Source organism: Trachurus trachurus (genome assembly GCF_905171665.1).
Source record: "Trachurus trachurus genome assembly, chromosome: 8".
Taxonomy (NCBI): domain Eukaryota; kingdom Metazoa; phylum Chordata; class Actinopteri; order Carangiformes; family Carangidae; genus Trachurus; species Trachurus trachurus.
Window position 1 is genome coordinate 33,033,004 of NC_139905.1, and position 16,926 is coordinate 33,049,929.

The 16,926-nt window shown below is 45.5% G+C and overlaps 1 protein-coding gene across 1 annotated transcript in view; it reads left to right on the forward strand.

The window, feature by feature from the left end:
* LOC310990405 (nuclear factor 1 X-type-like) overlaps positions 1–16,482 on the forward strand; it is a gene marked incomplete at its 3' end in the record, with an annotated part of 142,426 nt that extends 125,944 nt beyond the window's left edge. Inside the window, exon 5 of the mRNA XM_083977750.1 lies at positions 16,417–16,482. Coding sequence (XP_083833876.1) covers positions 16,417–16,482 — 66 coding nt within the window. The remainder of the gene's footprint in view (positions 1–16,416) is intronic.
* Positions 16,483–16,926: the final 444 nt, after the last annotated feature.

Genomic DNA, 16,926 nt, shown 5'->3' on the forward strand with positions numbered 1-16,926 from the left:
GTTTAAAGCTTTTATCTGGGTTAATAAGTTAATAGATGGATTGATAGATGGCTGGAATAAATCTCCAATTATCAGCTTGACCGAGGGAGAGCCTGAGTGGAGCCATAAGCTGTCCGAACTAGGCTAATCCCATATGTCCGACATGTATGTTTGATTCACTTGTGATGTAAAGCAGCAGCTCATACTGTATATGATGCAGCAAACTGAACTCCACTGGTCCGGCAGAACAATAAGGATTGTATTCACTGTAGTTGACCCGGAGGACGGTTTGTCTCTCAGGCCTGGGACTCGCCTCAATGGTTTGCCCCAGTGCCCCGGGCCTGATACCGGAGGAGGGGGGGGGGGCTGGTTGCATTTATCACCTAGCATGTCAGACACAGGAAGGCCTGGGCGGTTGTTTACTCACCTTATCTGCCTGAGAGATAAAGCCAGCTTTGACACAGATAGCAGACGGCTCGTATGCACCGGGCATGCACACAAACACTGGAAGACTCCACTAATGCGTGCGCGAGTGTGCGCGCGTGCACACATGGAAATGAAGCTCACAAACACACGGCTGTGCTGGGAGCCATTGACCCTTGGGCCGGGTTCATCTGGGGACACAGACTGACAAATGCGGCTGGGCGGTGACTCCCAGACAGCTGGTGGTCAAAGGTTGCCTTTCTATCTGTGCCCTCATTTGGCTGATTGTTTTTTCTCAGGCCTCATCTGCTACTCTCCATCTCTTTCTCCCTCTGCCTATCTCCTCCTCCTCCTCCTCCTCCTGCTCTTCTTTACTTCTTTGTGTCAGCTGAAAGAATAAATCTGTGGTTCATGCTGTAGGTATGTGGAGCTGGCGCTTCATTCCCCCAGAAACACTGCTTTTTGGACACCCAGTTTACTTGGGAAAGCCCCCACCATCTCAGGAGGATGCAGGCAGATGCTGGAACACAAGTTGATGTTAGTGCATCGACGTGTGTGTGTGTGTGTGTGTGTGGGCGGGCCTGACTTAAGTTACTTTTCATGACAAATTTCAGACTTAATACAAGTTAACTGGGGGCAAAAGCCGCATCCCCACTTGGGAAAAAGCTGATGTTTGGGTCAGTCTCCAGGCAATGAAAGCAAGTCTATGTCCATTACTATATATATTTTTATTATTTGTATTTCAATATTTATCCAAAAGTACCAAGTAAATGTGCGTGTGTGTGTGTGGTCTAGTTTGCGTGTATCATCCCGGATCATCTCTGCCGGAGCTTTTCACTCAGTGTCCTGGTTTGACACCGGTCTGAAAGGTTGAGGATGAGCCGCACGAGCTGCACAAAGGAGCTGCTGAGATGCACGCACTCACACACACACAAACAAAAAACAAACACACTCACCCCTCCTCCAGTAGACACACACACACACCTATACATTCGCAGAAAAACCGACATGCAGTCATCATACATTCTACCTCCGCTGGCATCACCGAGGGAGGATGTGGAGTTTTACGCAGCCATTCATCGTTCCCCTAATTCATTAGTCCAAATGAGCATTTATGCAGAGCGCACATTATTTTTACAGGCCTGCTTTATGTGTTTGTGTGGAGTTTTACAACCCTCATAAAACACGTCCTCCAAGCCCTAGATAGATTTGGGAGCATTTATTTGCATAGTTCACAAACCCAAAATAAATGGTTAGTGTTTTCTGGCCCAGGCCGGACCAGACCGACGGCCTGCTGGTGTAAATGAGGAGTGTGATGCAAACAATATTGTCTTGTAATTGGAATAAAACTTTGTCAACAACTTAAAAATTTTGAGAGGAGTGACACAATGCTTTTCTCTTTATGTATGATGTGTATGTGCATTATGTTTACTTAAGGCTGGAAGTTACACAGTGAAAATGCTGATACATGATGTTAGATGCCTCATACACTACTGCAATACTGTAAATAAGATTATACACCAATAAACCATATAGTGATGTTATGATATTATCACATTCACTCCAAACTCTCAGACACAGTCCAGCTCTAATTAACAGAATTAGTTGTTTAGATTTACACATGGGAACAGTCTGGTCTGTTTTGACATAACATTGTCATATCATGATACATTATAAAGTTGTAAAGTAAATATCACTTGTATTATGGTTGAACACATACAGTACATGTACGTATGTACATATCCTTCAGATCTGTCACATGTACTGTTAGTACATTTATGTTCACACATCTTTGGCTTTGAACAATAGATAACTTCCAGTTCTCACAGGAATTAAATATTAGAACTTTGAAATTCACCGTCCTTCTGAAACTTGCATTCCCTTTTAATTTGTAGCCATTCGAGGTCAGTACAAATACACAATCTATTTTGTGTTTACACAGTCAATATGAAGAACAGATTAGCACAACGTTAGCATTAGCTTTATCTGTGTCCAGTTTTCACTCTCCTTTTTGCTCAGGTTTTGTTCTTCACCAGCTCCTGACTCCTGTTTATCCATCTGCTGAACAGGTTGTGTGCTGTGGGCTTTAAAACGTTGGGCTCAAACAGTAAAATTAAAGGCCAGAAAAGCAAAAGAAATGATGCTAAAAGTTTCTTCAAAGGAAATCTGAAGTCAGATTATAAAACAGTCAGATTTCCTCACTAGAAATATATCTTTGACCTAACACAGTGCATTTGATCCACTGGTAAAAATAGGAATATTGATTAGGCTATTACAGCTTTTAAAAGCTTCAAACCAATTCATTCAGTACCACTGCCCAGTTGATGGAGAGTGAATTACAGGCTGCTTTGTCTGTCGTATAATAATTGTATCACTTTCTCTGAGAGCAACATGAACTTGTCCACTGTGAGCTGAGAGTTTGTCCTGAGGGAGCCGACACTGAGTGGTGATAACACACTTAGCCAAAAGGTCACAGGGTCGTGCTCTCTGCTCCCTGTTTATTCCCTGCAGCAGCACACACACACACACACACACACACACACACACACACACACACACACACACACACACACACACACACAGTGGTGGTTTGAGTGGCAGGTCAGCATGGTCTCTGTGTGAGTGATAGACCTGCAGCAGTGTATGAGACTGTGACTGTGGCTGAGCTGGATGTGTGTGTGTGTGTGTGTTTGCTTTTCCCTCGTCTCCCCCATAGAGCTGGGTTTGATCATGTCTGCTCCCGAGCTGGTGCCCACTGTACGCTGCCTTCACCCCCCTTTCCTCTCCTCTCCTCTCCTCTCCTCTCCTCTCCTCTCCTCTCCTCTCCTCTCCTCTCCTCTCCTCTCCTCTCCCCTCCCCTCCTCTCCTCTCTACTTCCCTCCTCTCCTCTCCTCTGCCACCCCTCTGCCAACAAGTCTCTCTTTCTTTCTCATTCCTTCTTTTATTCTCTCTGCTCACGTCTTTCTTGGCTAGGCAAATTGTTCCCACAGCTCTTACAACCCCCCCCCCCCCTTCAAGCCCCCCTCCTTTTCCCTCACCCTCTTATCCCTCTTTCTCAGTCTACCACCCCCCTCTCTTTCTTACTCTCTCTCATTTACTTCTTTTTGTCTTTTTCCTGTCTCCATTTCTCTCTTCTGCCTCTCTATCCTTTTATTTTTTTTTGCCTTTTCTCCCTGTATCACTCCCTCCCCCGTCCTCCTTCTCTGTCTCTCTCTCCCCATTCCCTGGCACAGACTGGCATCACATGATCCCCGTTCCCACTTGTGCCCAGATCCTGACACACACACACACATACACACACACACACACACACACGGAGCGAGAGAGAGAGAGAAACATGTGCACACACACATACTGTATATCACAGGGTGGCTCATGTCTTTCACTCTGAGCTGTGAACCTCACTTCTATACATTTTCATCTCACTTCTGTTTGTATGAAACTCAATCCACACAGATGATCAGGTCAGTGTGAAGCGGCCTGGCAGCAGCAGCAGCAGCAGCAGCAGCAGCAGCAGCAGCAGCAGCAGCAGCAGCAGCAGCAGCAGCAGCAGCAGCAGCACAGACAGGCTGGATGGACATGTTTATTGTCCATGTCGTCAGGCCAGCTGTGACCCTGAGTATTATCATACATGTTCCAGGGATGTGATCAGGAACACAGAACGACATGGAAAATCAACTTCTTGTTTCTTTAAAAAAAAAAAAATCCTAATATGTCTGTTGTGAAAAACACTGTAGGATTGATGTAGAAAATGTTGGTTGTCAGGTCTTTGGAGCCACAGATATATGGTGGAGAGGAATTCTGACTGAAGCAAGATAGCCCCCCCCCCCTCCCCTCTTGCTAAAGCCATGGCAGCCCTGCTGAAATCTTTCCCACTGCTTCTCTCTCTCCCCCCTGCGAGAGGCAGATTTCTTTAGCATGTGTTGCTGCGCTGTGCCCCCACTGCCAACAAGTGACATCTGCTGGCCAAATGGAGCAACGACACCCCCCCATATGTGAATGTGTGTGTGTGTGTGACAGCAGAGAGGTTTAAAATAAGAGGAGGGAAATCAAAATCAGGGTAAGTCAGTCACGGCTTTGAACAACAGCTTCCTATTGGCGGGGTTTGTTTTTTTTTCCTTTTTTTTTTAACATAAACTTGCTTTCACTATCCTGAAAACACACAGTGCAGGAAAAAGAGATTTGTCTGTGTGTCCCTCTTCCTCTCTCTCCCTGTACATCACAGCTCATCAGCATAGGCACAGATAAAAGATAAAAGAAACAGGGCAGAGGGAGAGGGAGAGGGGAGGCTGGGGGGGGTACGCGGGCAGCCAGCCAACTGCCCCCCCGCTCCATCCTCCTACCCCCTGCCCTCCTCTCTCTCCCATGGTTGATTCCCTTTAGGCCCCTCTCACCCCTTCTCACCCTCCTCTCACCCCCCGCCCACCCCGGCTCCCCGGCTCTGTGTGGCGTTGGCACAGAGAGGGCGCAGGCGGCACACAGACGGCCACGCAGATGGGCAACGGGCAACGCAGGGCTGCCTCCCCACACCTGCTCCTCGCTGGCACAGGGCTCGGGCCAGACACACACACACACACACACACATATACACACAAACACTCACGCTTACACACACACACAAAAACACAGATGTGCATCTAATGCAGAATTATCTTTCTCAATTTACCAAACTTTCCCACATACTGTATGGACGCGGGGAGCGCGCACGTGCAAATACTCCCACGAAAAGCAAACAAACAAAAAAAAAAAAGCGTTCCACATGCGGACGCACGCGCATGCTTACGTGTTTTAATAAAAGAGCGCTGTCTCTCCCTCCCACACTCGGCTGCTCAGCCTGTCAGTCACAGATGTTTACACGCTTATCTCCAACTGCGCCTCAACATGTGCTCTCCAGAAATTTTTGCACATATACACTATCATAAACATATAGAAGACACAGTCACACATCCATAGCCACCAAGCACCGTATTTATAGTTCACGCCCACACGTTCACACTTCAGCACTACCAGCATAGAAAACACATTTCACAATTAATCACATGGCCCCATGCTGTGCTGTCACATGGAGTTACATACCAGGCATTCACTGAACTACATGGAGATGCACTATTGTCACTTTTTGCACTGAATGTGGGAACAAAGATTGATTATATGGGCTCTCATTGATGCTTTTCAGTGCATCAGAAACATGGGAGCCGACTAGCCTGGAACTGCTTTTTTTTTTTTTCTTCTTTTTTTTGGGGTTGTTGTTGTTGTTGACACCACCATAGTGCGAGAGGAATTGCCAGAATTGGAAGCTGCCGGTTTAATAGGTAGGGTGTGGATGTAGAAGCCAAATAAACTTCCCAGGAAAGCGCCAAAAATAGCTGAAGGGAAAATCCATCCTAAAACAGAACAGTCCTGAGTGTTATTCTTTCAATCTTTCAAAAACTGGAGTCTTTTGATTTGAGAGCAGGATGGAGCTGCTCCATTGACAGCAAATGGGCCCAGGACACAACGGTGCAGCGCAGGCTGAGCTGAACCCAGCAGCACGCGCTGACGAGACACCACTCAGCCAACCTGTGGAACTTTTATTGTTTATTTCCATCAGTGCATCTGGGTAGGTTCTGTGCCCCCCCCTCACTTTTATTCCCACCTTCGGCTTTATTTGTCCTCTCAGTGTCCAACAGAGAGAGGAGCTGATAATCAGCGCCCCCCCCCCCAGTTTTTACCATCAGCTCATTCAGAGCTGTAAACTTAACAAGCAGAGCGTCTCCTGCCCTGTTGCTTTCATTTCTCCTTCATCTTAAGGAGGAAAAAATCTAAATACAACTTGATTCCATTTTTTTTTTTTTAAAGTTAATGAATAAAATGTAGAGGTAGCGTACACGTTTAAACTGCATTTCTATATTTGTTAGGTTTCCAAATATCATAAGAAGTTCTGCACCCAGTTTTATCATAGTTCATTTGTTTCATTTATTGATTTAAATGTTACTTAAACTTAAAATAAAGCTACATAAACCTTGTATATTAAGTGTTGTGCCAAAGGTTTCAGCACTTTAGATGTTTCAGTTCTTCTACATGACAATAACATCTGATTGGTCCCAGACTCACCCTGCAGTGTGACAGCGACACACTGTGCACAGCCTGCAGACCAGTGGTCATTGTGTGTATAGTTGTTGTTTTTTGGGGTTTTTTTTTTTACTTTGTAAACCAAACCCAGTGGATCACTCTCAGGTTTGATCTGTACTTGCAGGGTCTGAACAAAGAGAAGCGAATCCATGTTCATGTTAGAAGGTTAGTAAATGAGAGGGCAGCGGCTGAAGTGGATGAGTCAGTGTGACTGCAGCAGCTGAAACAGCTGTTCCACATGTCCTATTTGCTCAGCAGGAACACTGTATAACCACATTGTTCATCACGTCCCCTGTTATTATCCTGTTACACTCCACTGTACACTATCTAATGAAACAAATTCCCATGAAATATTCACCGCCACCTTTTTTGGAGAGAGCGCCCACTCCCCCGTCACAGCCCTTGTTGGGGGGGGGGGGGGGGGGGTCACTCACAGGGCAGATATACTGTACCACTGCTGCTCCCCCCAGCTGCAGCAGTGTCCAATAAGAACTGCTGCTGGCTTAAAAACCCAGCTCAGAATGAGATTTGCCTGTAAAAAGATTGAAGTACAGGGGGCGGTGGGTAGGTGGTGGTGGTGGTGGTGGTGGGGGGGGGTGGTTGGTCGGAGGGCGATGAGTAGTTTTCGGAAACTGGAAAATGAATGTGCAAATGAAAACGTAGGGGTTTGGAGGGGGGAGGACGTGGAGAGGATGAAGGAGGTGGTGGAGGAGTCGGAGAAGAAGAAGAAGGAGAAGAAAAAAAAAGATAAAATGAAGTCCAATAAAAGAGCCGAGTGAACATCTGTGTGGGATAGCCGTGGGGATTAGGAGGGTTTGGAACATTTTAAGCGCATTAAAGATTAAAAAAAAGGTCAGAATGTTTAGCAACATACTGATAAACCTCTTAAGCGAAACCCAATTGGGGAGGCTGTTTGGTTTCTTTATCCAGAGGCTGGTGGATGGGGGAGGTGGGAGGGGGGGTTGAAGGGGGAGGGGGGTGAGACAGCGCAGCCATATATACTTAAACCAAAATACAGTCCTGTGTATATGTGTACGTCAGTCAGTGCAGTTGGCTCTGAGCGCCTCCTGCTTTACATCCGTCATCCGTCAGCGTGCAGCTGTGCACACACGCTACAGTGTATTTATTATTCTGGGTCTGCGTATGCGCTGCAATTCAATCAGGGGCTGCCCACATCACATCTGGGCAAGGGATGTACGGACACAGCGCCACAGCTGCATTCCCACATGAGCCTGGGACCGAGCCGCCGCTGCTAACTCCACAGTCCGGCAGGAATGACGAGGGGGGGGGGTTGGATCCGAAAACGCCTAAAAACGCCACTCGTCATAGAGAGTGAAGTCAGGGCAGCTGAGGAGCAGCGGTGTGTGTGTGTGTGTGTGTGTGTATGAGGGTGGAGGGGGGTCACAACATGAGAGAGTGAAAGGGAGAGGCAGAGGCGAGACGGAGATGAAGAGGGGGAGAACAGTGGTGGAGTTGTCCAGCAGTCGGAGGAAGAGGCCTCTATCATTTGACTGTGAAGTGAACCGTGTCTGCGGAGCTATCCTTAAATGACACGGCGCTCAGAGGGCGGAGGCTGGAGAGGCCGAGTCACAGGGGTCACGGGGGTCACAAGGGTCACGGGGGTCACGGGGCGGAGGCTGGAGAGGCCGAGGCACAGGGGTCACGGGGGTCACGGGGGTCACGGGGCGGAAGCTGCAGCCGTACTGTCGGTCAGAGGCGTGTTGACTCTGAGCTGACCTGTGGATAACCGCTGCTCCTCCTCATATAAGAAGTTTAAAGAAGTACTTGAAATTGGTAAACCTACACTTCCCATAATGCACCTCAGTAACATTCCCTCTCTTTGTGTCTTTCTGCCCCATATATGCCCATCATTTTCAAACTGCATGTCCCAAATTTATAATTCAGGCTTTCTGATAAACTGCTTTCATACATAAAAGTAGTTCAGGTGTGATCAGCCGTATTCAGGTTCAAGTTCAAATTTATTGAATTGTCTTCCCAACCACATCAACGTAATAACACACGTGCGCCCTCACAGGAAAACCTTTAAATCTGTGTCTTGCAAGTCCAAGGCTAATAGATGTGCTGAAATGATTGAAATCATTACAAGACATTAAATAAACACATTTCCTAAAAAAGTCAAATTATTTCCTTAAAGCTCCCATCCACACATGTAACATTGTGTAATATCTTGTTCTTAAAAAAAAAGTCCAGAAAACAGAGAGACACACATGTTGTCATGTTTTACAACCTCCCTGTCACCAGATGTCATCAGTCCGCTGGTCAGTCTGATTCTAGCATCACTGACAGAGAGGAGGATAAAACTAAACAACAAGCAGAATAATGAGCTAATAATCCAAGCTGTGATAAACTGGAATTATCCTTTAAATCCTCTGCTGTTGTTGCACAGTGTGGAGACTCACTGTACAGTAGCAGTTGGCTGTGGCGCTTAAGCACTTTGCTCTTTGCACAACTCCCCACAGCGCACGCACACACACACACACACACACACACACACACACACACACACACACACATGCACACACAAACTGATGAAGCATTACACATTAAAAAGTCTAAGATATTTTAGCTACATCTGGACAGCTGTTGTGTGTGTTTGTGTGTGTGTTTTACACACCTCCAACTCTGGCTGAAAGGTTGTGTGTCTATTTGCATAAATGTGTTTTTTATTCCTCAGATAAATAAAACTGTGGATGCATGTAACACAAGTGTTGGTACCGACATGTGAAGACAATTTGTCCACAGACAGAAATGTGGCGTCCAAGTTTAAAGGAACATGAGAAAGAGAAGGTTTTGAGTTGTTGTAAGTTGAACAGCCAAAGCTTTGATGTTTTATCTCCAGCGTTGAACTGGTGATGTAGATTTTATAGTCTGTCGTCAGCCTGAAAAATCACAACAGCAGCGCCTTCACTTAGTGCACATTAGATTACAGAGAGCCTGTTTGCTCATGTGCGCTTGTGATGCACAAACAAACACTCTGAGCCGTTCGGTAAATTAGCCAAAAGTGTGCGCTGCGCACTCGTATATGAATATGCGCGCGGTGAATGAGTCCATTAGCAGCGGCGGTGGACGTCTAGTGCAGCAGGCCAGCCAGCATGTGTATGTCATTTTACATTCAAGTGTCTCTAAATGATTTGCACTTGTGTGTACGCGGCGCGGCGTCTGTGTGTATGATGAATAGTGTGATTAAGTAAGTGTGAGTCTGAGTGTGTGTACATTAGCCTGGGTGTGAGTTATTAGCCTCTGTCTGCATCTGCAGTGTGACAAATGTATAAGCAGTGTTAACTTGTGTGTACACACTGCAGGAGTGTATCAGCAGAGACTGTATACTGACCAAACCACATGAACTCACTCTGTGTGTGTGTGTGTGTGTGTGTGTGTGTGTGTGTGTGTGTGTGTGTGTGTGTGTGTGTGTGTGTGTGTGTGTGTGTGTGTGTGTGTGTGTGTGTGTGTGTGTGTGTGTGTGTGTGTGTGTGTGTGTGTGATTAGAGCGATGGCATGGTATATTTGATGGCCCGTGTGTGTGTGTCTGTGCTCTATTATCTCAGGCGGGGTGTGTGGCGTGTGCGAGGGGGGGCGGCCTTGGGGCGACTGTGCGCAGGAGATAAGGGTGATTCATCTGTGTTTAAACGTGTGTGTTTGTGTGTGCGTAAGAACATGTTTGTGCTTTGGAAGCATGTGTATCCATGTTTGGCGTGTGCACATGCAGGCATTTGAACCAACACGCTAATAAATGCGCTTCCATATACCACAGCCGTGTGTGTGTGTGTGTGTGTGTGTTGTAGGTGTGTGTCCTGTGGGGATGAGTGGCCTGTTGGCAGCTGCTGGTCCACCGAGCACCAGCAGCAACGGAGGGATGATAATAATAACAATAATAATAATAATAATACATTGCCTCTCTATTGTTCACAATAACAGCATCTCTTGTTGTTTTGATGCAGCGCCTCCCCACACCCCCACACCCCCACACACACACACCTATGGGCCCTTACTGTGGAAACATACACACAATATACTCGTGTGTCTTTACATGATTTTTTTCATTTCATCTCACCTTTATTTATTCAGGGAAGGTCAATTGAGAGCGAGCTCTCTTTTTCAATGACGCCCTGATTACAAAAACACAATTATACAATATACAAATACACTCCAAATCATAATCAACAATTACATACAGGCTGTAGAACAGTTGATAGTAAGTTTTGAAGCTATCTAAAAAATTAGATGATCCCATTTCAGACAGCTTTGTAGATTATTCCACTTTTGGGGGGCATAAAACTTAAAGGTAGTCTTCCCCAATTCTGTCCTGATACTAGGAGTTTGTAAAACCAAGGTATCTTGTGAACGAGTGTACAAGTTACAAATTCTAAGTGAGATTAAACTGGTAAGATAAACAGGTAAAATTTCAAGTAGGCTTTGTAAATAAAAACCATGCAATGTTGTTCCCTCCTTACACCATCCAACCTTCTTATAAAGAACACAGTGATGGGTTGGGAACACATCTCCAGTAATAAAACGAGCAGCATGCATGTAAATGACATCACCGTAATCGAGTGCAGATAAGAAAACAAGTTCTTTTCTACATTCTATTGTTAGACAAGATCTATTACGATAAAAGAAAGATCATTTTCCCTTAAGTTTCTTGGTCGGGGGCGGTGCGTGGCGCAGTGGTTAGAGCGGCCGCCCCAGAGGCTCCGAATCCAGCGTCGGGCAGACCTTTCCTGCATGTCATTCCCCCTCTCTCTGCCTCCCCCTTTCCTGTCTATCTCAACTGTGTGCTATCAAATAAAGGCAAAAAGTAAAAAAAAAAAAAAAAAAAAAGGTTTCTTGGTCAGTTCAGAAATATGAGTTTTAAAAGACAATTTGTCATCTAACCAAATGCCCAAATATTTGTAATTTGAAATTCTCTCAATTTGAGTCCCGTCTACTGTTGAGATACCACTGTGTAATGGCAAGGATGAAAGCAATCTTGTGAATATTTTTGGATTAAGTGTTAATTTAAGATTGATTACAGATTGCTCTATGGTATGGAAATCAGACTGTAGTCCTTTAAGAGCTACTGTAGGTCAGATTGCTGGTGACACACACACGGTACATAGACATGAAAGCAATCTCCTATAGAACATATACACACGTGTTGTAAATTTATCAATAGGTATAACCAGGACTGCACATGAAAAACTACAAACAATGGTATAAGAATAAAGTCAAAGAAATAGAAATAGATGTTTGTTATGTTTTCCAGAGCAGTAGCAGATTGTCTACAGAACAACAGAAACAAACATTTTTACAGAAGACTGAAAATGAGTCGTCAAACATGGTTATAACAATAACTATAAAATAAAACCAACAATAAGAAATCAATTCAAACAAAATATTAAAAACACATCTAACCATATAGTCACACATGAGTAGCAGCAGTTACACAAACAGATGTAATACTGACCTCATAGCATGTTTACAATAGACAGATACCTTATCCCATAGCAGAAATGTAGGTATCTTTCCAAAGTCATGACACATGACAAGATGCATGTGCTCCTGTAAAGACAAAGCTGTGCACCTGCAGCCACTCAGCGAGAGCCTGTCAGTACCTCTGACACCATCTGCCTTTCATTCACTCATCACTAATGCTGACTCGTCTGCTGCCCTAGGTGCAAATAAACATGTCACATTAGCATCTATATCAGCATGTACTTATGACTTCCCCCCTAGAGTCTCATTATTGTATCTGTGCATTCCACACAGCAGTAGGTGGCCTCACACTTGAGTTTGTTTTTTCACCGACTGCATAAGAATGAAAAAATGGTGGCAGGAGGCACCGTCAACACAGAACTGGCCATGTGGTCATATATATGTGAAGCACACTCAAAGGATTAATCCTCTTCGTCTGAGGTCCAGTGGTGGTTTGAAGTTGAGCTTGTGTTCAGTACTGACACAGAGTAGAGGGATGAACTATGGGAAGGACAAAGCTGAGGTTGTCAGAGTGTGAAAATAAATAAATACCACATTAAACCAAAGAGGGAAGATGCACCTGAAAGCTGCAGTGACAAGTCAGTCATATCATCAATCATAGTAACAAACCACTTCACTGCAGTTCATACTACTGTAGATACTAGATAGCTTTTCCACTTTACAACTGAACTGACTTGGTTCACTCTCACTTCTATGCTCAGCTGTTGCTCATGATGAAAACAAAAACTCACTCCACACCACCTGCACAAGACTAAACAGCTGTAAAACACAGAGAGCAGTTGGCTTGTGAACATAACATCTTTTTGAGCTACAGCAAAGAGTCATATTCTCCTCAGGAGCAGGGTGGAGACCAAAAACAGAGATCAAATTGGACTTATATCTGTCAGGGAACTTGAAAACTATAATGTCACTTTGTAACTTCTAAAGAGATGCTTGCTAACACATTAGCAATGACCCCCAAAAACAAATGATTATATGTTTAATATATTAATCATATAATCATATAATGTGGCTGCAGGTTTTCTTTCCAACCAATCAGCAGCACCCCAGACCTGACTCATTTAAAAAGGAACTAAGCAGGATTTATCCCGTGGCTATGCTACATTCTTTACCTTAATTAAAAAGCTCTGGACTAATTGTGATAAAGTTGTGATAGTTAACTACATGACTTGTGACTTGTTACGAGTGACAACGGAGGCTCTCTGTCTTCACCTGGCGTCTCACGGCTGAAAACCAACCTTATAACATCAGTGTAGTACCTGGCCGCCGCCCCGCTGTCCCAGCTCTCCTCTCTGCACACCGCGACACAAACACACTCCGTAACCCGCAATCTTTTGTTTATGACGATTAAGACGACACAAACACACACGTTGTAACATCATATTTGTTATATAACATTATTCACCACTCCATTTATTGATTTTTTGCCGGCTTCATTGTAAACAAATGCACATGGCCAGGCAGAGGGTTAGCAAAGCGACCAGACTTGCATAGTTCCCCTTTAATTAACTGCTCTCAGTCTTCAGACAGCTGATAGGTCAAACTATGTGCTCATACGCCACACGCCACACGGCCCTTTGTGGAATAGTTTGGACGTGTCTGGGATTAATGCTCGTTTTCCAATCCTGACCATTATTAGAAATAAATGATGAGCCTTTAGATGGCACCCCATAGTCAACAGTCCATGTGTATGTTGTAGACACAGGCAGCGCAGACCAGCCAAGACATAATTAAAGGGTTAAAACGAAAAATGACAAAGATTGTTCTTCTCATGTACAGACATTAGTTTAATGGATGGAATGATCAATAAGATCCATGTGACTGACTAGAATCACTGTCTCAAAAAACCGGTATGACCTTCACCACACAGTCAGTGATGGTGCCCACCTTTCACAAATTCCAGTTAACTGTGGAGTGTGGTAGAGCAGCCAGGCATTATACCTCTAATAACTCTGAGACAACGGCTCCTGCTCACATTTTTTGCCAAGAAAAGGAAAAAACGTATGAAAGCTGGTTTTGAAAATGTGGTTAATAATCTAACTGGAATGGATTTAACACCTTAGAATGCAAAAAAAAAAAAGACTGATATAGTAAAAAGTCAACCTCATTACAGTGTAGCGCGGCGCCCGCCGGTCTGCGCCGTGCCAAGAAATACTTAAACAAAACAACACATTGAGCCCATGCCAGTGGGCTATATTATTATCTTCATTCGAACTAATTGCTAGGCCAAACAGCGTCACATATGCACACACAGGCTTCAACAACCACTCATCATTAGGGACTTTAACAGTGGTGTGCCATCCCTGTTGTCATGACAACTAGGCACTGGATTTTTTTTTTGGCTTGGAAAGCGGCCTAGAGGAGAGGCGTGCAGGTTTGAACAGTTTCATAACGGGAGTGAGGATGAAGACGGTCGGAGCTAACGGCGGTGTGATGGGAGGCCGTGGCTTCATCGCTCCCATTCAGTCACCTTTAACCTTTAACCCCGACTCGTCCGCTCGTTGACTTTATGAGGGAGACTCGCATGTGGGATCATCTCTGGTCTTTTATTGTAACCGGTTCAGTCGGTAACGCGCCGTCAGAGCGGACAACTCAACACACACAGGACTGAAGACAAACATCCCAGTGGTTTTATCCTCACTCCATTAGCATTGCATATCCTCTGTAGGTCTTTTTATCTTTAAGACCGTTGGGTCTCTGAGAGAGAGAGAGAGAGTGTGTGTGTGTGTGTGTGTGTGTGTGTGTGTGTGTGCGTGCTTTAGCAAAGCGTTTGTATGTGTGTGTGTGTGTGTGTGTGTGTGTGTGCGCGTGTGGGTGTGCCGTCAGCTAGCAGGAATGCATGGGTACCGCCAAAGCTAAGATGGCTGCCAAGCGCTAAGATGGCTGCCAGGATTCCACAGAGCGACAGCACGAGAGAGAAAGAGAAGCAGAGAGACAGAACGAGTGTGAGAGGAAGTGAGGGGGAAAAGACGTGAAGATGGACTCTCACTCCCGCAGATTGAGGGATGAGTGTTGTGAGAGAGAGAGAGAGAAGAAACTCTATCCCAGTGTTTTCCCTCCTTCTTTTTTTCCGACCCAGAGTGATGAGGTGATTTTGTTTGTCTCTTTTTTTTGTTTTCTTGGTCTTGGCAGCGGACAGACAGGGGTGAATAGTGCAGCAGTTTGCTGGCACGTAGCGCACTAATGCCACCCAAGATTAGGACGCTGATTGGGGGAAGATGTTGAGATTGGGGGGCCCAGCGCCGGCTGCAAAGGGGGCCGCGCTCTGGCGAGGGGACACTTGGCCCTGGATGGCCTTAAAGCCTGGAGTGCTGTGGGGGTAATTGGCCTGAATGGTATATATGATACAACCATAAAACCCTACAAGGCTGCATTACGCATCTGAAGAAGAATGGCAGCCAGTGGGCCAAACCAAACTCTATGTGGAGGCAGCTCTCTGCCCCTACACATGTCAAGGTAAACACACACAGGAGGGGCAATCCAAACAATACCTAGCACCCCAAAAAAAGCACATTCAACAAGTCGGCCTCAACTTACAAGTCAACACCGGAGAAGCCCAGCTCTCCCGGGACCTCCAGCACTTGACTGCCTTAGTGCCTGAGCTTAAATACTGGCTGTGTCAGAGCGCCAGGGGGAAAAAAAGTGAATAGAAGGAGAAGGAAGTGAAGCAAACACAAAAATGTCCTGAAACTATAAATGCACATTTTATGAGTCAACAGTGAGGAAGCTGAGATTTCGTGGGACCAGTTTACCCAACCTGCACTGTCAAAGGCCTTCACTGAAAAAAATGGTTTATGATAGAGAATGTGCGTGCAAGTCCCAGAAATAAAGGTACTTTTGTTGAAGTAAACACACGTTGGAGGTTCAATCCAAACAATGCTCAGAGCCCAAGACTGGATATTTCAGAATTACCCTTCAATTTCCAAGGTAGATGTGGAGATGCTGTGGTTTCCTGGGATCTATCCACCGTCTGAGCTGAGGCCTTAACTAAAATACTGTATGTACATGTGAGTGGGTTGGAGTCCCTGAAAGAGAGGGATTAAAACGGAGAAAAGAGCTTCGTAAGCAAAAAAAAAAAAGACACGAACGGCAAACGGCTGAATTCTGCTTTTTGAAAAAGTTGGAAAAATGATTTTCCCACCGTGACAGGATCCAGAAGTCAGGATATTAACCTTGTGATTTGCCATTTTATGACTTTCAACTGAGCTTCAACCTGAACAGAAATATGCACCCATCTTTAATCTCAGGCCCACGTCTGTCTCTCCTCAGTGGAAAGAATGAAAGAAGGCGCCATTTCCCATCCCGTTCCCTCTCATGCTCCCTGCCCCCTCACCTTGAGCAGTGTCCAGACATCTGTCCACCTGACTAACCATCTCCCTCTCTCTCTTCTCTTCTTCTTCTATCTTTCAGAACAATCAGGACAATCAGACAACTCAAACCAGCAAGGAGACACAGACGTCAAGCCCCCACCAAATGGTAAGTGTCTTCTCTTGTTTGCACCATGGACCGTGCAGGGAAAAGGTCTGTCGTACCTGTGCATACGTGCAGTCACATGAATCCAGACAGGAACACATGTGCATGTACAGTCTATATACACGCTGGCCCTGCACACAGGCCTCTCTGTGTGCGAGTGCGTCCCAGCAGAGTTGGGTCTAAGTTTATTATGGTAAGGAGAGCTGATGGTACTGTAGCGTGGGGGTTGTGCTGGGATTGTGGCGGGCCACTCATAAATCACACTGACGTTATTGGAAGATGGGAACCACATGGCCGCTGCCGAGCTGAGCGCTGACCTCATGCGCTGTCCCCGCTGTGGTTAACCCCGGGCAGAGAGAGAGGGAGAGAAAGAGTGAGAGAGAGAACAGGAGGAGGAAAATGGAGGGAGTGAAAAAAAAAGCGGAGTGAAGAGAACAGGGAGGAGAG